General features: G+C 38.5%; 1 protein-coding gene across 1 annotated transcript in view; it reads left to right on the top strand.

Moving 5' to 3' along the window:
* The first annotated feature begins 11,923 nt into the window (after nt 1-11,923).
* IMPG1 (interphotoreceptor matrix proteoglycan 1) overlaps nt 11,924-23,724 on the top strand; it is a 128,988-nt gene continuing 117,187 nt past the window's right edge. The window contains exons 1-4 of the mRNA XM_009451658.4: nt 11,924-12,110; nt 13,724-13,957; nt 20,990-21,156; nt 21,434-21,462. Coding sequence (XP_009449933.3) covers nt 11,924-12,110; nt 13,724-13,957; nt 20,990-21,156; nt 21,434-21,462 — 617 coding nt within the window. The remainder of the gene's footprint in view (nt 12,111-13,723; nt 13,958-20,989; nt 21,157-21,433; nt 21,463-23,724) is intronic.

Raw genomic sequence — 23,724 nt, 5'->3', positions numbered from 1 at the left:
TTCTACAAATTTATGCATTTCATATCAAACTTCATATTTATGGATAAAACATTATTCATTATATCATCTTGTTAACTTTTTTATGTTTATAGAACATTTTGTAGAAAGTCTGTAGAAAGCATAATGTTCTTCTTTCTCAATTCTGATATTAGTTAATTTTGTCTTCTCTTCTTTATTGGATCAATCTCATCTGTTTGTTTACCTGTTTTTGTTATCAGTATTTTCCAAAAAAGTTTGACTTTTATATTTCTTTTTTTATTTGTATTTATGATCTCTTTCACATTTTATTACTCTCTGTTATCTTTGTTTTTTCTAATTTTCTTTGGTTTTATTTTGTTTTCTTACACCAGTCTTTTGAGATGGATGCATAAGTCATTAATATTTAGCTTTTCCTTTTTCTAAAATAAACATTTTGATGATATCATTTTACCATTAGGAGCTGCTTTAGTTTCATTCCACAAGTTTTATTACATAGTAATTTTATCATTTCAGAAAAATACTCTCTAATAACCATAATTATTTCTTCTTTGACATATGGGTTATTTTGAATAATTTTTTCAAATATATAAAGATTTTCCATTTGTTTTTCACACTAATTTCTAGCTTACTTCTCTATTAGTCTGAGAACATGATGCATATGTTATCAGTCCTTTTCAATGTATTCAGATTTGAATTTTAGTACAGTATATATCCAATGTTTGTTTATTTTCCCTCTTCTTGAAAAGAAGGCATATTTTATAGCTTGTAGATATGATGCCTCATACATGTCCATTAGGTCAGGCTTGAGCATGTTTTTCAAATCTTCCCTACCCTTACTGAATTTATTTGTTCATTCCATCAATTAAGAGAGATATCTTAAAGTGTACCTACTATTATTCTGGATTTTATTTTCTGTATTGTCTATCAACCTTTGTATTATATATTTATATATTATTAAGTGCATAGAATTTTAACTTTCTATGACTTTTAAACTGTTATCATTGTGACCTGTCTGTCTTTGCCTTTGTAATATCTTCTGCCTAATAATGAACTTTGTCCACTGGTTTGCTGGAACTGGCTTGTACTAACAAGAGCCAATTGGCAACATCTTTTCCAAACTCAGTGTTCAGTTATGTCACGTTGGTGGCTTGAAATCAGTCATGAAAGAGTATTAACACACAGAAAGCAGCAGATGAGACAAATCTCACCCATGCCCCAGAGCTGGTTATTAATATTTACCAGCAATGCTCTGACTTCATTTGATTTTAATATATCAGCTTTCTTTTGATTAGTGTTCTTCTATTATAACTTTTCTCCATTCTTCTCATTTTAACCTCTGTGTCTTTTGATTTAAATATGCCTCTTAAAACAGCAAATCATGGGAACCTTTTTTAATGTAGTCTGACAATCTCTGTCTTTTAACAGGTGCGTTTCGTCCATATGCATCTACTATGTCCCAAATATTCCATGGGACATACTTTTACTGAAAATTTATCTGAAATTTAAATTTGACTTGGTCCTATATTTTTATTTGCTAAATCAGGCAATCCAATTCCTACCAGGCCTAGCACTAAACCTCAGAATGGAGTGGCACTAGATCATAATAACAGGTAACAATGTGCCAGGCTCTCTGCAAAACAATAACATCTATTTTCTCATTTAATTTTCAAAATACAACTACATAATAGGCAAGCACTAATCAAAAACTATAGTGTTGGAAATACTATTATCTACTTTTCAAGTTACAAACCAGAGCAAATAGAAATTAGTTATTTGCCCAAATTGAGGAAGTGGCAGAGTGCTCTTACTATGCTTCAGTCTCCAAGTACCCAAAATGAAGTTTACCTTACTTTTCTGCAGGAACTCATAGGTCCTTATGCATCCAAAAGTTAACAGGCAAAGATATACAGCTGTTTCTGTTTGATCTGCTCCAATTCTGCTCTGCTTGAGTAGTTAGAATATCACTCTTTTTTTGTAATATATGCAACAATCTATATATATGCAATTGTCTTTACTGAGAATTCCCAACATACTCCAAGATTAAGTTTACATGATAGCAATAAAACCAAAGAGTAGTGTGTGGTTTGTAAAATTATAATCATGGACAGCACAAACTTCCAGAAAACAGAGATGCTGGGCTAAATTAGAGCCGACTCTGATATAAGTACTTCAGATATAATAGGAATCGGATGATACAAATTTTGTCCCCAAATATGTGGCACTCTTAGCAATCACAGGAAGAAAGATACCTTGTGTTTCAGCACCTCAGTACAGCTGGCATCAGAAGTAAAGTGGATATTTGGCACAAATCATTATGTCCCATAAGTAAATCCACATTCCTTTCCCCTAATATTTCCTCAGTACACCTCAGCTTCTGAAGTTAGCTTCCTCCTGAATTTTTTGGAATTTGTTTTATAAGCTCTTAGTGGGTCTCTGAATTCTTGTTACTTGTTGTCCCCATCCACCTCCAAGTCAGCTTCAAATATCATGGGCTGAATCTTCCTCTGGCTCATGCATTACCTGGCACTTTCTGGCATAACCCCTTGGTTTCCAAACTTTGTGTCAACCTAGGATATAATAGTGCTCTGGAAAGCATAGTGTTGCTCACATTTGTGAGGTACAATCACAATCTCAGATTTACTTGTACAATTCCATGCAGATTCTCTTATGGTAACCTGTGTACTTATTTAAACTCCACATTCTGAAACTTATGGAGATGGTTTCCAAAAAGTACACATAATTAAGAATTGGGAGGCAGAGCAGTAAAAAAGGTTAGTGGAACTTCAGTTAATGTAAAGATGAGATGATTAGGAGTGGCTTAATCGGCCTGAACCTATACATATGAGGAGATGGCAGCAGGATGATGGAGGGGTATGGAAAAGTCCAGCTGCAGGAGAAAGGACTGCTTTATTTGTGTCAGCCCCTGAAAACTAGGCAGCCATGTATGAAATCTTCACCAAGCTGGTTGACAATCTTAGTGTAACTGTTCTTACCTCAGTTTCACATTCTGTTTACTCCAACTTCACCTCAGCATTAATCCAACTCTATTCGCCATTTTTTTCAAAGTGATAATGCATTTTACAACTAATCACAGCTTATAAAAGTATCCTACTCTCATATTTTTTAAGATTGACTCATCTGTAGAGAAAGGATTTGTTGATTTTGTTTATGTATTCAGGTGGTCCTCAACATTTTAAATGTTTGCTAAAATTGCCAAAGTAAATTTAGTACTCCATGAAGAAGCAATGTGTTGATCCTATGGTTTCTCACAACCCCTGGCACAGTACTGCATACCTTGAGGGCGCCTGTACCACTATTTGAGAGGCAAAGGCATTCCCCCATTACTAGAAGTATAGTTCTCAACTTGCAGGAACAGCACCTCTGCAGGTGGCAGCTAAATGTTAATGTACCTCATTCGAGAGGCTGCATTATCAAGTGATTTCATGCCTTAAATGGAGGCAGTGTGTACTACCTTTTCTTGCAATGTGTTTCTCTCCTTTCCCAGGACCCAGAAACTAGTCAGCTTTGAGAAAGAACACTCCTCCTCTTCTCAATATGCCCTGCCCTCTCACCCTACTAAGACGGATGATGAGTTTGCACACATTTCTGTTCTGGGTACAGTTGAAAACATGGCCCTGCTAGACTCCTACCTCTTCACTCCCTGACATTTACAAGACTTAAACAGCTGGCAATTCCACCTGTTCAGAGGGTCATCCCCTCTGGGCACGAAAGAGGCAACTTCCTTTTCCACCTCTCCCTTCAACTTCAGTTCTGTTCCTACCCACTCACTACACTGCACAGGCCCTCAGCAAGAAGTGCCTATGTTTGTAACTCAGCATGCCACCAATAGATTTAGTTCTTCCTTTTCTTTCTTTTTTTTTTTCTTGCGTGTGTGCAATGAGGTAGGGCTCAGTACATATGTACACGTATGGAATAGAAGGTAGGGACTAGCAACCTCTTATTTCTTGTAAGGGTTTGCCAAGGTCCTAACCATTTCCTTCTGACATAGCAAGTCTGATGGTTAAACCTGATTTTTGCAAGAAGAGAAAAAATAATGCAACCACTCTAATTATTTGAGATAAGAGACTGCTGATTTTTATCCTCAGCAGGGAGTACTGCTGCTGAACAAATGCCAGTTTGGGAGGTAAAAAAGACAGTGATGGCATCCAATTTTCAAAAGCTACAGAGAGGGAAATGGTATAACATCCACCCCATGCACTATTGATAATCAGCATGCATGCTGATTGTGAAAGTCTGTTTACTTTCTAATTCATTAAAAGAAATAACTACAAGTTTCCTTACTTTCTATGATCTTCTTTTGCATCATTTATTCCAACAACTTTTGCCTCTAAGGCCACAGATTGGGGCTGGCATTGTATAAGTTTGTTGAGAACTATCTGTAGGAGGGCAAGTGGGAGAGCAAGTTGTAGAAGCTTCTCTGTTCTCCATTTTATTGCCCAGAAAACAGTATGCTTAAAATCCATGCAGTCTTCTGGGATAGACTGAACAAGGTATTCAGAAAATCTGCATAATTTGTTGATACATATTCAGGTATGTTAAGCACGATTTGTATTTAATTGCTTTTGCTCTTTGGGAAAAATTTCTCAGGTGTGTAATTGAGAATCTACTAATGTAGTGGGAGGACCAGGGCATAATGAATCTCAAAGAAGAGAAGCATTTGCAGAAACACCATACTCCCTCACTTTTTTTAGTAAGGTTAGAAAAATTTGGGAAAGATTAAATTGTGTTTTTTTTTAACTTCCAGTCATTGAATTGGTGCTGAAATGTTACCTACTTACTCTCTATAGAGTTCTGTTCCTCAAATTATGATTTTTGTTCTGTAGAAATTACAGTAAATTTTGTCTCTGGTCCTGCTAATTTATTCATTAAGACATTGAGACCTTTTCCCCTAGGAAGACATAATGGGTTTGCTAAGTGCTTATACCAATGGCTGTTGCTTTCATAGCAATGCTACCGTGAAAGCCTGATTCTCTTATCCCTGATGTCTACTATTGCCACCGTATGTGTACAGTAAGCCTCTGTATGCCTACAAGGTTAAATAGCTAAAAAAAATTTCCTCTAGAAGAGTTTGGTGAGGAATGGTCCAAACAGGTTGGTAAGTATCCACTTGAATATGTAGCCAAGAAAGAGAATGACTTGTGGGCAAAGCTGAGCCTGAAATAGAAACTTTGTAAGCAGCCTATGTCTAGAAGCCAACTTTGGTACTGGAAGGAAAAAAATAATAAGCTCTTCAGTGATATGACAAAGAGATGATATGGCCTATGTCTTCAGGGATGCCAGTCAACATTGTGGTCACATGGCCATCAGCCTTCAACCTAGAGTGAAAATGATACTTTGACCAAAGGGCTGGCTTTCACAGTAGCTAATAAACATGCTTAGGTGATCCAAACCTAATTTTTTTTTTTGAAGGAGTCTCACTCTGTCACCCAGGCTGGAGTGCAGTGTCATGATCTCTGCTCACTGCAACCTCCGCCTCCCAGGTTCAAGCGATTCTCCTGCCTCAGCCTCCCAAGTAGCTGGGATTACAGGGGTGCGCCACCGTGTCTGGCTAATTTTTTTTATATTTTTAGTAGAGATGGGGTTTCACCATGTTGGCCAGGCTAGTCTTGAACTCCCGACCTTAAGTGATCCACCCACCTCAGCCTCCCAAAGTGCTGGGATTTCAGGCGTGAGCCACTGTGCCCGGCCCAAACCTAATTTTTAAACAATAAACGAAGAGTCAAAAGCCCAGTATTTCAGAACTGCCACTCACATCCTTGGGCAGATTTGACTGTTTTTTAGGATAAAGTAATGTTTGAAAGTGTTTAAATTCAGTGGTTGTTCCTTTAATTTCCCTGTCTATATATTCGGAAATTTCCAAAATTATCATAGTTACACTGGGTCGCAGAATCTAGGTCAGCTCCAGGATAGAGTGGCTAAATTTTAAAAGGAAAATAAATAAATAAATAACACCAACCTCCCCAACTTAAGCCTTCGGTGCCAACCATTTTCCTTAGCCTGCTAGAAGTTTCCCTGCCCACCAACATCTTGTCCTCCTTTATGCCCCCCTAAATACTTTCTACCTGCCAGGTCTTTCATAAGACCCTCCCAGCTCAAGGGAGCCCATTGTACTGTACTAGATCTCTGCCTTTTCCCAAATTGTCTGTTTTGTTACAAAACCACCACCTTCACCACCACCCCTATCAACAAATGTCAATATCCAAATTCACAGAAGCGATCAGTGGAGTTATAGTTTACGGTCACTTTCTGTATATTGTGTGTTAAATAGTCACACCTTCTGGTGAAGTGTCATATTCACACATTGAATACACCAGGCTCTATAAGCACATCACAAATACTAAAATATAAAGAGAATGAAAGAGAGAGAGACAGAGAGAGAGAGAGAGAGTAAAGGTAGGGGGCAGGTATTGGTATCTATGCATGTGGTATCAGAGGAAATTTTCACTCACTAGGACCTTGCTTTTGTCTTGGAAAAGGAGGGAAAGACAAATCTTTTTTTATTTTAACTTTTAAGTCCAGGGGTAAATTTGCAGGTTCATTATATAGGAAAACAGTGTCATGGAGGTTTGTTGTATAGATTATTTCATCACCCAGCTATTAAGTCTAGTATCCAATAGTTATTTTTTCTGATCCTCTCCCTCCAACCACCCTCCACTCTCTGATAGGCCCCAGCATGTGTTGTTCCCCTCTGTGTATCCATGTGTTCTCATCATATAGTTTCCACTTATAACACGTAGTATTTGGTTTTCTGTTCCTGCATTACTTTGCTAAGGATAATGGCCTCCAGCTTCACCCATGTCCCTGCAAAGGACATGAATTCATTCCTTTTTATGGCTGTATAGTAGTCCGTGGTATATAAGTACCACATTTTCTTTATCCAGTCTATCACTGATGGGCATTTAGGTTGATTCCATGTCTTTGCTATTGTGAACAATACTACAGTGAACATATGCATGCATGTGCCTTTATAACAGAATGCTTTATATTCCTTTGGGTATATGCAGTAATGGGACTGCTGGGTCAAATGGTCAAATGGTATTTCTGTCCTTAGGTCTTTGAGGAATTGCCACACCAAAAAGCCAGATCTTTTTAAATAGTTTTGCATCAGTGTAAACAGAAAAATGAGCTAGTATCTGGAGGAAACATGCTATAGAGAGAGGATTTTTTTAATAGAGGTAAAATAATAGCGTGTTTGTGTGCTTCTAGAAATAATCCAATAGCAAAAGGGAAAATGATGTAGGAAAGTGAGAGAAGAGTTTCTGGAAGAATGTTCTTGAAAGGTGAAAAAAGGATGGGACCTGCTGCCTAAGTGGAGAGTTGGTCTTAAGTAGGAGCACAGACCAATCATCAAATAGTCACAGGAGGCAAAGCATAGACTATGATCACAGACGCAGCCAGTGAGCAGTGAGCAGATGCTGTGTTGGATGCTTGGGAAGTTCTCTTCTGGCTCCTCTTGTTCTCAGTAAAATGTGAAGCAAACTCATTAGCTAAGAGCAAGAATCAGCAAGAAGGTACCAGAAATCTGAGAAAAGTGTGTAGCTCCCCAGGACAGTACAAAACTGAGTCACACCAGAGAAATATAGTGTGATTTTACTTAAGGACCATAAATTTAAAGTGTGTTCTAATGCTTGTTTTTCTCCAGCCATGATCAGCTATACAAAGATTCAGGTAAGGGGTAGGCAGCGGGTTGAATTTAACCATGATTATGGTTTTGCCTGTCAAGTACAATAATTGAGGGGCAAGGGAGTTGCCATCCTCAAGAGCCAGGTAATAATGATAGTCTTCTTCATTGATCTCCACATATTTAATTGGTTCCATTGATTATTTATTTATGGAAAGATTGAAAGTGTCTGGGAATGCAGATTGTACTAAAATATACTTTATATATAAACCATCTCTTTTCTGGTCTTTTGGTGTTTATTTAGAAAAGAATTTTTATTTGCCTTTTCACTTAGGATATTATCTTTAATAAGATGACTGTGTCCTAAGCCTCTGATATTAGACACTTAAAAAGAGGACAGAAATTTCAAAGAGGAGTTGCAGTAATGGATGCGGGCAAGACATGAAGCACTTTTTCATAGTCTAATGGTTTTTAAAACAAATCTAATTCATATATATATTCTAAAAATCCCATTAATATTTCCACACACATTTTTCATTAATTCACTTAATTAATATGTATTGCATCTCTGTCATGTACAAAACATTGTACTAGCAAGCACCAAGGTGAATTGGAGAGGGGAGGGCAAGATTACAATACAGATCCCAAAGGTATTTGCAGTCTAAAGGGAGAAACTCATATATTTACAACAAATTAGTATTCAAGACAGGACAAAGGAAGCACTACAACACAAGTTTCACGGCATTTGTTTATCTCATTTACAGCTATGTCCCATAGTGGACCTGAAACAGTAGTCGCTTAGTGAATACAGGTGAATCAGTGAATGCCATAGAGATATGAACCACCCTGGAGGAACAGGAGGGAGCAACGAATGAATTCTGAATGTGGGATCTGAGAAAGTATAGTGGAGAATGTAACATTTCACTGGCTCTTAAAAGAAAAGTAGGAAAACAGAGAAGGAAGAGAAGGGCCCTCCCATATGAAAGACAAACACAAGATGAGCACTGCAGTGTGGAAGCAGGAAGACTTCAGGGCATAGACATAGTTTTGTCTGAGGGCTGAGGAATAGCACAGTGAAAGGGTATGTTAGAAAGGAAGAGTGGTAGGGCAGAGTGGGAATAAGAGCTAAGCTATGCTGGTAACAAAAACACTCTATCTAACCCATGACATAATAAGAAAACTTGTGAGGTGCATTTTTCCCACAAACCAGTTCTAAATATGTCTAATTTTACACTGTGTGATTTCATGCTATTGCTGGTATTTTATTTTATAATTTTTGTAGGTACAGGTTTTCACTGATTTATCAAATGTTATTCTACTGACTAATGAAAATTTTCAATAAAGCTATAGAGATCTTACTAAAAGAAAAGGGGGGTAAGGAAAGGAAGAGCGATACCAGCAAGTGGAATGTCTCAATTATCTGATAAAGGAGTTCTTATTGAGCGTTTACACTGTGTCTTACACTGTTTTAGCTACTGCCCATGTTATAACTCATTTAATATCACAGAAACCCTGTAAGGGAGGTATTATTATTCCCCATTTTATAGGTGAAGAAACTCAGGATGTACTTGGATGTCAAGTACACCCACATTATACAACTAGTGACAGCTCCAGGCCCTGTGTACCATTGGTTCTATGAAAACATTTTGAAGAGTTGAGTGACATTATATGATTTGTGCTGCTACTACCTTTTTCTTTCATAAGTAATGAACATATTTAAGTTAAATTCAGAAAGTAAGCACCATGTGTATTACAGCTGTTCCTCATCTGCACTTAGAAGTTCTGAATATTCAAATGTATTACTTTCCATTTCTATCTTTTCTTTGTTCAATGATATGACTATTTCCAAAACCTATTGGCTTAAAGGTTGTTTTCCTAGTGTTTAATCTGTAATTTAAAATAGTACAATTGTATTTTTTCTTAATTCATAATTTATTTAATTAAACTGTTCTAATATTATTTTACTCCAATAAACTTTTTAGAACTACCTAAAGTAGGGAAAATATGAGGAAGTGTTTCTGGAAGTAGCTGTAGCTTGGTGCTTGCTATACCAGAGGGCAGAAATAGGACTGATAAATGGAAGTTATCAGAAAGTAATTTTCAACTCAAAGTAAAGGTGGTTTTTTTTTTTTCTGAAATCACTTTGCCCTTCTCTTTGTAACTTTGAATTTCATTCAGAAACAGTTGTTGATGGCAGCCAATTCATCATCAAGTAGGTTACACTCATTTTGTCATCATCTTAGAGATTTCCTGCCTCAAAAAATTTTCCAGTCTTTTATTAAATATACTCTATTTTGTAGCCAGTCTTCCAACTATCAATTCATTCTCATTAAATTTTCACCTCCTCTTTTCAAATACTTATATAAACCAAAAATATCAAACTCATAAAAGTGACCCAAAGAATCTTTAAAAGTTCAGTTCAGTAACAACATTACAATTTATGCAGGACTGGAGAACAGCACCTGATCTGGTCTAATTGCCTTACTCAAGGGTGCTTTCATTAGCTCCAACAACTGTCAGCTCTTTTTATTTCACTGAAATCTGTAACAAACAGACTTTGTCACTGTGGCCTGTCATCCTTGGACTCAAGTGATCCTAAGTTCCTGATCTCTCACCTCGTCTCTAGTGAGGATGGGGCAGAGGCATAGACAAAAGATTCTAATCCCAGCTCAAGCTATAGCATCATCACAGGGGGGTTCTCTGTGGTTGGTTTTGTGTCACAGAAACAGAGTAGTCATGGTATCTAATATTTGTGTTGTACCAAAAAAAAAAAAAAAAAAAAAGATGGAGGTTGTTTGTTCAGCCAAGAGAACCTAAAGTAGGAAAAATATGAGGAAGTGTTTATGGAAGTAGTTGTAGCTTGGTGTTTGCTGCACCAGAGGACAGAAATAGGACTGATGTGAAAGTTATCAGAAAGTAATTTTCAACCCAAAGGAAGGAATTTGTTAAGTGGAGATACTCAAAAGTGGAACATGGTACTTCCTAGAGGAAAGAAACAACCATTTGTAGAACATTTGTCTTGGGTCTTCTCCAGCAGGAGATATTTAAAACTGGGTGACCTTATAATTTATTTCCCAAACAGGGACACATTTGAGAATGAAAGAATAACAGCTATAAACTGGGGTATCCCAGGCAAGTGGGTTCACATTACCCTAATTCGCCCTTGTAGACCCCCAGCTGTGTGGACTTGCTGACGTGTGGAGAATAGGGAAATACTGACCCTAGTAGGGGAAAGGGAAAAGTGGGAGCTCATGGACGTGCTGAGAAACAGGGCAAATCTGTGACCTTCTCGCCCCCGCTTCTGCACCTACCCCAATAGGATGAAACCTAAAGACCCATATCAAATAGGATCCCTGTCAGTGAACCTGGATATTAACAAACTGTTAGGATCCAAAGGGATCCGCCTGGGAAAAATTCCAGGACAGCATCATTGTTCCCAGAGCCAGGGTAGAGTAGATACTCTTCCCAAGTCAAGTTACCTACCCTGATAGGATGAAACCTAAAGACTCATATCAAATAGGATCTCTGTCAGTGAGCCTGGATATGCGCAAAGTGTTAGGATCCAAAAGGATCCACCTGGAAAAAAATTCCAGGACAGCAACATTGTTCCCAGAGCCAGGGTAGAGTAGATACTCTTCCCAAGCCAAGTTACTCATAGAGTTCTACAGGGCATAACATTAGGCAGTAAGAACAGGACCAGCCCCAAAGGAACAAAGACTGTGGTGATGACAAGGTACAGAACAGGACCAGGCCGATAGCAGGACCCCACACATTACAGGCAGGCACAGTGAGAAGAATGGAGAAGGGCAGGCATGTAGGGGCACAGTCTCCCTAAATATGGTCTGTGTTACACTGCCTAGACCTAGAAGTACCCAATGAGGCAGCTTTTTCTTCCATTCTAAATGGCAATTCAAATATAACAAAAACTTACTTTTTACTATGACAAGTTTATTGCAATCTATAAACTGCTTGAAAGGATTATTAAAATTAATATTCCTAAACAAAAATTCACATTTTACTAACTGTAATGGGTACTAACAGCTGTGTGCTCGGCTCCTATCCCTCTCTTGCACTTTGCCCCTAGATTGAATGGGCACCTTTCACTTTGCCATGCAGCCATTTTGACTCACGAAAAACTGGTTCCAACTCCATGGTTAGAATGAGCCACTTCAAGTAATCCCAGTTCCCTGCCTTGTAATTATTCAGATCAAGCCGATAGCACTGGCATATGCCTTGCAACTGGTCTTGCTCCAGGCACATGGCTTAAGTCAGCCAGACCTAAGGGAAAGGCTATTTTTCAACATGAATGAGAGTCAAGGTGGTGATCCAGTTGCTGCTGGCCATCATCAGGGGAATTTGATGGAAGCCTGCCCAAGGATGATATCACCACATGAAGGGACAGAACCAGACAAGTCAGAGCCAGACCTCCATTTCCACCAGGCATTCCCTGCCTCTGGCTTTCCTTTGGAGGTGACAACTTTCTTACTGTGTAAGCCAGTTTGAGATGCACCCATCTTGATTCTTTATCTGGAAGCATGTTAGTAGATCTATAAAATAGTGATTCCCAAACCTGCTTGCATGTTGAAATTACCCAAGGATTTTCAAAATTTGCTGATGCCCGTATTCTACACAGAGATTATGATTTATGGGTCTAGTGTGTCGCTGGGTGAGCCAATTAATCTATAAATTTCCTCCCTTCCTGGAGATTCTTTCCTAAGAATGTACCTCTGCCCAAGAGGAACACAGGGCACTCTGAGACTTCTCAAAGTGACAGGAATATGTGTTCCCAGGCAGACTTTCTCCACCCTCTACAATATTGAGGGACTTTTATGCTTTACAGCAAGATTTAAATTGCTCTTCAGCTATCCTGCTTGGATTCCCCTTTTATCCCATTTCAGAAGATATGGGTTTGAGAGCCTTCCCTAGTAAAATGGGATTATAAGTCTCTATAAGCCCCATGTTTGGAGTCTCAAGAGGCCATAGTAAGAGGTCCCAACTGTTCATTGGTAATTTTTTTTTTAATGGTAGAATGGATAAAAGGAAAGAGATGGAGTAGAAGAGGAAGAATTGAGATCTGACTACACTGTTAACACTCTCTGCCACTCTCTCTTTCCTTCTCTCTCTCTTTCTCCCAAGCCCAACATCAAAAACTAGGTCTTTCTTTCACATTTATATGTAACTTAGATCTTACTACACTGTTAACACACACTGCCACTCTGAGCCTCAGTACCCTAAATGCTGATGAACTGAGAAAAATGATATGTTTCATTGATGTAGTAAAGCTTTTGTGAGGATATGAGGTAATACATATAAAAATTCAAAATTAAAAAGTGTTTGATGAATCTAAGTTATTATGAGAGGTCCAGAAAGTTAAAAATGCAGTCTAGACCTAACCCTAATAGATACCAGCCATGCCAGCAGGATGAAATGGCTTAGAAGAGAGTTGCATTCTCTGCCAGCCTCCCCCTTGTTGGGAAGGGTGAAGCCTCCCCCTTTTATCCTTCCTCTCACCATCCTTCATGAAAAGGCAAAGCTTGTACTATAAATGCAACTATAAGATACATCCTTGCTCCAATCCACTCTCAGCCAGATCGCCATGCTCTGAGCCCTGCCCATATAGAATTCCTAGGGCTACCACTAATAGGCAGGAAGGTTATTTCGTTGCATTGTTCCGCTAGGTTTTTAGAAGCACTGCACTTCCTCATCAACAGTACACCTCTGGGCACCACAATGCTATATTGTTCCCTGCTTGAATTATATTATCTATCATAAGAGACGTCTCTTGAGAGGCTTGAGTGCTAAGTGGGGAGTGATTTTTAGAAAGATGTGTGGGAAATGGTTTCAATATTTGGCAGTTCCTAAAGGCAAGATGATTTGAGACATTGGCTTTTTAAAAATACGCTTGATCGGCTCATTATACTATTCTCTTATTTCTGAAAATGCCTTGTCATTTGGAATATTACGTTTAGCAGTTGCACCACGGTAGAAATTTCATAAACTAAAGGATTATAATTTTCAGTTTATTTCAGTCATTTATCCATATATGTCACATATAACACATAAATGTATATATTCACCAGGATATCAATCTTTCTTTTACAGATATCTCCATTAACATATACCATTCTGAAACTAAAGACATAGACAATCCCCCAAGAAATGAAACAACTGAAAGTACTGAAAAAATGTACAAAATATCAACTATGAGACGAATATTCGATTTGGCAAAGCATCGAACAAAAAGATCCGCATTTTTCCCAACGGGGGTTAAAGTCTGTCCACAGGAATCCATGAAACAGATTTTAGCCAGTCTTCAAGCTTATTATAGATTGAGAGGTAAGGAAAGAGATGAAACCTGTTTAGCCTTGTGTTATTTCCATCCCTTCCCTTTCATTCATCCATAGGTTGTCTTTAGCCTAAAACTTCCAGTTCTGTCATTTAGCCACAAGAATTATAAAAATCAACCTAGTGATAATCTGATAGTAATGAATAATAAACATTCAAAACTATGGTAGGTATCAGCTCTTATGGTTTAAAATAATATCTTGTGCAGCATAGAACCAATAGGGCATTTATAAATCACTAGAAAACCTTGGCATCCAGATTTTACCCCTTTATTTTTTATTTTTGCCAATGCTCAATATTCCATTTTAATGTTGTTCATATGGGTAAGAAGTACAGGATGATTGCAATGTCAGGAATCTAAGCAAATTGATTCATGACTTAAGATTTCATTTTTCAAAAGCAACATTACAATCCAGATCCTTTTATAAGTTTGTGTATTGATGATCCAGCAGAAACTTTTAAAGTTTGGAAACCTAGAGGCACGTTGAAGTGCAGAGGAGAAACAAATAAAGAGTGGTTACCAAGATATAATGCAAGAGTGTTAGCAGAATTTACAACACAATTACAGTGGTTTCCAGCAGAGTCACAGTCCACTTTTTACCCCAAGACTGCTTCACAGGATTCTGATGGCATTGCCGGAAACCATTAAGGAGTTAATCACAGCACAGCCATCAGTGACTATCTTTTCACTAACTTCCTATGGATGACAAAATTCTCATGGCTTCTTTTTTAAAAGAAAAAAAAACAAATCTTTGGTAGCTACTATTAAAATTCCCCAGGTGGCTCCAAATAATGCAAAATATCTTGTCTCTCTGAGTCTTAAATTCAATTTATCTTACATGCGAAAGTTGAGAGTTTTACTGATTTCTATCTTGATCACACTAGATGTTTGCTTCCATTGCAAAAAGCAGAGCCACCCTGCTTTATTTAAAGCCCATCTACTGGAGCAAGCTTGTTCAATTCCAGCCTGTGATGTGCTGTACACTATGACAACTGAGTACCCATTTCACAATACCAACATCCAGAAAACTTCTTGGATGTCTATTTCTGTTAGATGTGCCCAAGTTAAATTAATCTGAAGAGTTCTTATTGGGTTTTGGAAGCATAATTAACTAACAGTCTCAAAAATATCAAGTCTTATATTCCTTATGTGTCTCATTTTCTGTGGAAGTAAAAAGATATTCACTTTCTGAAAGAAGCCACACCCATAGAAAAGTGAAAACTACTGGATCACAGTCTGAAAGAGGACTCTCACTGTAGAAAATCAAGGGCACTATATTACTATTCTGAGGTCCTAGAAGGGCATCTCCACAGAGCAGGTACTAGCCAATGCTTGTTGGTGGACACAGAATGCAAAGAGCCCGTTGGGAAAATAGAGAAAAGACAGTGACATGCGTAAATTACTAATTTCGAGTGTGCCTACACATTGATCAGATAATGACCCTGGTAAATTCCATATCGTTTGCTCAGGGATGGACGTACATATAGTATTTGCATCACACTGAATATGAATGCAACTATTCCTATTTTCACATAACTTCTAATTCTTTACAATATTCACAAATAGGATTCACTGCAAGTATTTGGAATACACTATTTATTGCTGCAACAAAATTTTTAGCTCTGAATTTTTATTCTCAGCTCTTTATTCTTGATTAGGTCGCCTCTTTCATTCTTGTTTCCCTGGATGAAACAAACCATTGTTTTTCTCCCCACAGCAATGACAGTCCATTATCTTTATGACTGCCCCTAGGTAATATGAAATTTTACTATTCATCAGCATGGGTTTCTTAAGTCGAACAAATTGGTTCACAAAGAAACAAGAAATAAGACCCAGCTACAAAGCGGTGTTCCTCTGACAGAGAGACCCACTTACTGTTCTTGTTGTTACTTTTACAAAATTATCCATTGACATCTTTCAAACTTAGGAGAGAAAGCACTCATATTCCCAAATCAAATGGAACATTGAATTATTTCATTTCCCAGGGCTTAAAAGCAACGCAGTGAAATGTTCTGAGCTTTGTGGTAGAATCATAAATGTGCTTATCTCAAAGCCCAAATGCAAAAGAGGCAAGTGTGTTTCTGCTAATCTACAGGCTGAACTCTGCACCCCAGCCAAATTTCCTGCTATACAGATGCTTCCCTTCAGATCCCCCTCACCTCACCTGTGTCTCTGCCTCTATTTCCCTCCCTCTCTGCCTTCCATACACAACATCAAAAGCTAGGCCTTGGCCAGGTGGGTGGCTCTCACTTGTAATCCCAGCACTTTGTGAGACCGAGGTAGGCAGATCACCTGAGGTCGGGAATTCAAGACCAGCCTGGCCAATATGCTGAAACCCTGTCTCTACTAAAAATACAAAAATTAGCTGGGCATGGTGGCACACGCCTGTAATCCCAGCAACTCAGAAGGCTGAGGCAGGAGAATCGCTCGAACCCAGGAGGCAGAGGTTGCAGTGAGCCAAGATCGCGTCACTGCACTCCAGCCTGGGCAACATAGTGAGACTCCGTCCCAAAAAAAAAAAAAAATAGCTTGATCTTTCTTTCACATTTAAGTGTGCCTTAGAGAAGGTTAAAGATGGATAGGGTCCTAGTTCTGTCTACTCCATGTTGTCTGCAGATCAACAGCATCACCACCACCTGGAAACTTGTTAGAAATGCAGAATCATACATCCCAACCCAGATCTACTGTCAGAATCTGCATTTTAACAAGTTCGCCAGGTAAAATTCATTTGTACTTTAAAGTTCTATAAGCACTAATCTAGAGAACATCTAGCCAACACTCCCGTTGTACGGATAAGAAAACTGAGATCTGATAAAGTAAAATGGCATGTTCAGGGGCACAGCTGGCAGCAGAACGGGGGTAGAACTCAGTGTCCTGATTCCCATTTCAGTGTGTTATTTCTCCCTCTAATGTGTGCACAACCCTGTACTGCGCATTTTCACATACCATTGGTCTAACAATACTAATTGCGAATAACTGTCTGCAGGCCAGGACTTCCAATTACAGACTGCCATGCCTGGCCTCCAGGGTATGTGCTCCCTGGGGTTCTTCCTACATCATCAAATGACTTAGGATATGACCTTCAACAGAGAAGCTGACGTTCTGTGATCAGATTTCAGGCACTGGCCAGCAACTGTGGGAAGACTTGGGTGGGAGTGAGGCCAAGGTGCTGGATTTCTCTAGAATCACTGTGGCAGTCCCTCCCAGCAGGTTCAAAGGAGGATAGTACAGAACAGGTAAATCAAAGGTTTACAAAAATCCAATTCTGAGAAGTTTTCAGGTCCCTCCCAGCCCTGAGGTCCTTTGATGCCTCAATTTTCAAGGGTTTTTTTGATACTTCCCCAGTAAGGATGGGGGACTATCCTGGTGGGTAAGTGGGCTGGTGATTCCAATCATGGAAAGAGTCTATGCCTCCTGGCTTGTGAGAAGCTTCCAAGAGAAAAATAACATCAGATGAGCCACAAAAAAAGAAAGCCTGCCCCTCAGAAAGAGTCTGAGATTTCATCCTTAACATTATGATTCCTATAAACTACAATGTCACAGGGAGATAATTTTTCAAGCAACTTCAAACATTATGCTCTAGAAAGAAGATTCTTTCAGGGCCCTTATGGAAGGTTTTGAGTAGTTCTGTGTCCTGTGGTAGGAGAAAGAACAGCAGGGAAAGGAGCAGAACTAGGAAGATGCACACAACAAAAATAGTACCTCTTATTTGACTGCTCAACCTCAGTCCCCGCAACCATATGACAGGGACTGCCTGCAGAAATCTCTGCATAACTGATGATGCATCCTCAGGCTACATAGCACCCAGGAAAATGAACTTCTGTATACATCTGTCTACATCAGTTATGATGCCTGCCAGTCTGAGTTTGGGCTCAACTGGGAGCAGCTAGGCTCAACGAAGAACACAATTAGTTCAAGACTTAAATTGGAATGAAATAAAAGCAAGTCTTAATCTGAGACCAAAAGCGACACACTCAAGGTTGTGCCTAACTTGTAAACAGAAGAGATTGTCACATAAAGTCTTCCCCAATGTTTCACACACAGATATTGTCCATGAAAGTCACCAACACTTAGATATTGTCCATGAAAGTCACCAAAGACAGTGCTAGTTTATTTTATGTATTGTTGTATCTCTGGCACTTATATAGGTTTTGAATTGAAGTAGCCACAAAATAACATCCCCAGAGAGAGTGTGGAATATGTAAGAAAGAAGGCTAGCAAAGGCAGCTGGTTTGCTTAGACTGGACATACAACTGTTAGGGTCTGGACAAATCTGAAAATATCCAAGTGTTGTTTCCTTCTTGTATATTATGTAGACTATTGACCAGAGATGAAGGGTCAGAGACAGCTTGCTGGTTTGTATCAGAAAAGGCATTAAAACTTCTTGATCCTTGCCTGGCAGTAGACAGTTCACAAAAATGAATTCTGCAAGGTGAGGTATTCCATTGCTTCCCACGTGTTGACACCCTGTTATTTCCCCCAGTGTGAGAAACGAGATGGCACATTTGAGGTGGTCAGGACTGCACCCTCTCCTATCTTTGTGGGTTACTCATTAAAAGATCAATTACCTTGAAGGTTCTGGTCAGGTTGCTGCTGGTAAATGACCTGAGCTTCTGTTGATCTGGAATTTTCTTCTTAAAACAGAAAGCTAAGAGAAATCCAGACATGGAATAAGTAGGGAGGAAGGAATAACATATAGGCATAAGAGTCTCCAGATTGGTCTCGTCTCACCCTATTCCTCCCCACGGTCCTTTTTCTCAGCACAGCAGTGTTTCTTTAAGTGTTTCTTCAGTAAGTCAGATGGTGTCAGCCTCTGCCCTAAAGGCTCCAGTTGTTTCCATTGCTCTAGAGTTAAAAATCAACATATTACAAATGCTTATAGGGAGGCTTCCAACATTCTTGCTCTCTTAATCCCCTAAAACAATTTTTAGCTATATAATCCCCTCACATGCTTTTCCATTGACATCTGAAGTTTTTTGTCAAGTTTAAATTAATAAATAGGATGTAATTTTTGGTGAGTTGTAAATATTGATATTTAAAATAAAACTAGAATTGGATCTTTCTCATGTATCTAGTAGAATCTACCATAGCCACTCAATATTTACCATCAAATTCTTTTAACAGATACGTGAGCAAATTCTTCTTAACAGTAGGAAATGTCACATGGTTCCTTTTTCTCCACACATTCACATTTCCATTCTACTTTTCTCCTCAGAGTCTCATTTTAATGTAATTTATGTTTATCCTTGAAAATTTGTTATTGATTGCTCTAAAATACTTTTTGGTAACAAAAATATGAACATAAATTAAAATTACGTTTTTTGTTTCTTGTGACTATAAGATTTATGTGTAAAAAGATATTTCTTCTGGATTCAGTTGCATTTATCATTTTAAATATATAATCAATTAAAACTAAACACATATAGTTTTAGTTTTTATTGATGGATGGATATAGAGTGAGATTCAAGTTTTGTGGGTGTTAATGTTTGTAAATACAAAATTGCAAATGCAATATTCTAAACAGGGCTTTGGAAGAAATCAATGTTAAAAAAGGATCTGTAGCTTATGCTTCCTTAGCTTCTGCCTTTGGATCAAAGTGATTGCTTTGGTTTTGCTCCTCTAATTGTTCATATACAATTAGTCGTTATTTATATTGTGCATTGCTAAAATGAGACTAGGTTTAACATCAATTTTATCCCTATTATTTTACTTAGTTTCAGTTAGGTGTTGAGAAAACTTCTTTACATAAATAAGTAGATGGGAACAGATGGAGTTTTGTTATAGCACTGTTCTTATTCTTTAAATTCCTTTGTCATTATATGCCAATAATCACATCATGATCTGTCATCATTATTTTTAATGATCTATCAATCAGCTGTCAACCTATTAGGACTCCTTTTAATTTGTTGAAAGCAAAGAATCATAAATCACCTAGACTGCCAAAATGTGTGTTGTCCCTCAACTCAGTTCACTCCCTATCTCAAACTCAGTATTGTTATTGCAAATTGCTCCTTGGTGTGATAACCTAGAGGCACTGTGCCACAATAAGAATAGGGATGGATGAATGGGGAAAGGATTGTGATCAAAAGGGAAGTACTAACGAAGAGGTGTGTCTTCAGAGAGACCAATTTTAGGAAAGCCTGCACAGGAAAATGGACACCTGGAAATTGATTCTCTTTAAATGTTGTGTGCCTGCTCATCACTTGGAAAGTCTTCAAGGACAGCCAGGGGACCTGTACTCCAGTTTGGAGACTGCTGGTCTGCAAAACCCTACACAATCTGTGTTCACCTTGCCACATCTTTCTTTTTTTTTTTTTTTTGAGACGGAGTTTTGCTCTTGTTGCCCAGGCTGGAGTGCAATGGTGCGATCTCGGCTCACCGCAACCTCCGCCTCCCAAGTTCAAGCAATTCTCCTGCCTCAGCCCCCCAAGTAGCTGGGATTACAGGCATGCACCAACACGCCTAGCTAATTTTGTATTTTTAGTAGAGACGGGCTTTCTCCATGTTGAGGCTGGTCTCGAACTCCTGACCTCAGGTGATCCGCCCACCTCGGCCTCCCAAAGTGCTGGGATTACAGGCATCGGCCACCGCGTCTGGCCCTCGCCACATTTTTCTATCTTCATCCTCTATTACTCTCAACCTTGCTCTGGCCACAGTGACATCCTCCCTGCTCCTTCAGTGCCCCTAGCACTCCACAAACTGGGAGACTTTACTTTTCCCAAATGGCTCAAAAGTCACCTTTATAGTGAGGTCTTCCTCAACCACTCTATTTTAAACTGCAGTTTTGCACGCACACACACACACACACACGCACATAATATTCCCTATTTTCTTGCTTTCCTTTTTCTCCATAGCATATAGTAAGTACTCAATAAATATTTGTTAAATGGATTAACTTTTAGAGACTGTAAATTAGTGTGTCGACATAAGCCATGAAATAATTTTCCACGTTATTAGACTTTGCTTGGGATTGGGTACGGGGACCCTCTTAGGGCATGGCCATTAATGACTCTGTATTACAGTGTGTCAGGAAGCAGTATGGGAAGCATATCGGATCTTTCTGGATCGCATCCCTGACACAGGGGAATATCAGGACTGGGTCAGCATCTGCCAGCAGGAGACCTTCTGCCTCTTTGACATTGGAAAAAACTTCAGCAATTCCCAGGAGCACCTGGATCTTCTCCAGCAGGTGAGCCTAAACACCACATGGTTATTTGGAACACTGCACGAACAGTTCCCAGGCTCCAGCCCCTAGGCCTGTTGAATTGGTTTCCACAACGTAAGGGTTAATTGAAGAAGTGCTTGGAGGTATCTGATTAGGCCAATAGAAATTTTATTCTTGCAAAATAATATGGTACAGTCAGGTTGAAGTGTAGTTTAAGGGAGAAGGGAATGAAAATAGACTTTAACTCTTCAGTTGGCATTATCTCCTGGTAAAATTACTTTTTATCTTTATCTTTTTGCAGAGAATAAAACAGAGAAGTTTCCCTGACAGGCAAGTACCCAAAATAGAGTGTGTGTGTGTGCTTTTGAATTTAAAAAGATCATATAATGGAGTGAAACTAAGCTATTCTACCTGTAGGATTTTATGTCAGCCACTAAGATCTGTGTAGATTATTCTGACAGACAATTCCTGCATATAATGCACTGAAGATAAATCAGTACATAAAACAAAAATAAATAGACCTTATAGATTTAGATAGACATTTGCATTGTTTGCAGATAAAATGAATTTATTGCTATGTGATATGTATCTAATGTGCACCTTCACTTATAAGAAATAGAGAAATTAAACTAGTTTGATTTTTAGAATTTATGGTAAACTATTAGTTACATCAAGAAAATATTTAATACAATCAAAGAACAACTTGAATTTTGAACTCTCATTTGGTATTCTGTGAAGTGTTAATATCTCTGAAACTAAATTACTAAAGCTCTAAGTTATATCCTCAACAAGAACTGAATATCAAATAAGAAAATCAAAAAACAAAATAAAGAGAAAAGGAAAACTTCATTAGATTAAATGATTAAAGAAGAGAGATGTTGTCAAACTCTAAACTCACAAATTACATACATCTTATGACATTTAGAAGTCTAAATCTGAAGATAATACTACAAAGAGAGACACAAATTTGGCCATATGAATTACTGACAATACTTTACAATGCCTTACACATTTATCCCTTTGTTTCTATTCCCTTTGCCACTAACCTAGTCTAGGACCTTATTAATATACTCTGTGAAAAATGTCTAATCTGATCTCCCTGACAGATTTCCTTGCTTCTAACCTCTTCTCAACTTGCACAACTGCTGTTAGATTTATGTCTGAAATATTCCTTTTATTACATTGAGCCTTGTTCAATGGCTTTCAAAAGATTCCTACATCTTCCTCTTGCCATTCTGAATATCCATCCCGACCTTTTCCAGCCCACCTCCGTGTCCGTGTGCAGGAGACTGAGTGGTAAGAACTGCATCAGTGGCATCCCTTGCCTCTGGCTTCTGGTTATGGCCAGCCAGTGAGGAGGAAGAAATCAGAGAGAGAAGAGAATGCTGGCAGAAAATTTACACACACACCTGCAGAGTCTTTAAGGTCTATTGGTCTTCTTCAGCTTCAGCTCAGTTCCTGCCTGACTGTTTTTTCCACAGGGCCTTCTCTGTGTCTGGCTCCTGATCTCCTCTCACCCCTTCTGGCCCCAAGGATATTTTAGCACCCCACTGTTACTGAACCTCTGGGGTACTACACTCTCCCTTGTGGTTGCTCTTATACTCTTCACACAACTTCATAAATAATCCCTTTAGTGAACTTTGCACAAGTTACCCTACTATGAGAGAGTCATCTGTTTCTTGCTAGAACTTTCACTGAGGCAGAAGCCAAACTAACTAATCCAGACCTTTCACCTCCTGACCTTTCCAACTTGGCCCCCATTATTATTATCCATGATTCCGCGGCTGCCACCATGCCTCTTCCTCACTGCATATCGACCACACCCTACTCACTCGGATTCTGACCCTAGCCTTTCCCTCTTGCTTGGAAGAATCTGCCTTTTCCACTCCATCTATCCAAATTCTACTCTCTTTCAAGCTCCAGGTGGAATCCCACCTCACCAGGATGTCTTAACAGACTATTTGAGTTTGCAGCAATCTCTTCCTGCTTTGAACTTTGTACTCTGTTTGGTACTTATATTTTTATTGAACAGTCTCTTGCTTTCTCCAGTTTTCCTGTAGGAGTATAAACTCCTCAAGGTCAAGAACTGTTTCATACTTTCCCACCTACTATACAAAACTGAGCAAAATCCTCATATATTTTGTTAATCAGTTATGTCTATCAAGCCACTCTTTTATAGATTTTAAAAAGATATTGCCAGGAGAAATAATGTGACTAAGGAAAATCTTAGTACTAGAGTATTACCTTTGCTCACAAAACACAGACATATTGATTCTTCTCATTTAAATATAGGATAATACTTTACCGATGCTTCCATTTTCAAAAAATAAAAAGAAAGCAATGCAGGGTCCATCCATAAGAAAAAAAAAATCAACAGAATGTACCAAATCTTGACAGACAACCATTAAAAATTATAAGAAACAATTACCCAAGCCAGAAAGAAAAGGAAATAGAAGCATTTCATCTATTCCTGTGTCTGCCAGCATTGCTGGAGAGAAAGAAAGGAACATGAAACAAACATTTTACATTAGCTATGGTTACCAATTTGTTTTCAAAAAAGAAAGAAAAGAAATTATCTTTTACTTTAAACCT

The sequence above is a fragment of the Pan troglodytes genome, chromosome 5 (assembly GCF_028858775.2).
Source record: "Pan troglodytes isolate AG18354 chromosome 5, NHGRI_mPanTro3-v2.0_pri, whole genome shotgun sequence".
Taxonomy (NCBI): Eukaryota; Metazoa; Chordata; class Mammalia; order Primates; family Hominidae; genus Pan; species Pan troglodytes.
This window is presented reverse-complemented; position numbering and strand designations above follow the sequence as displayed.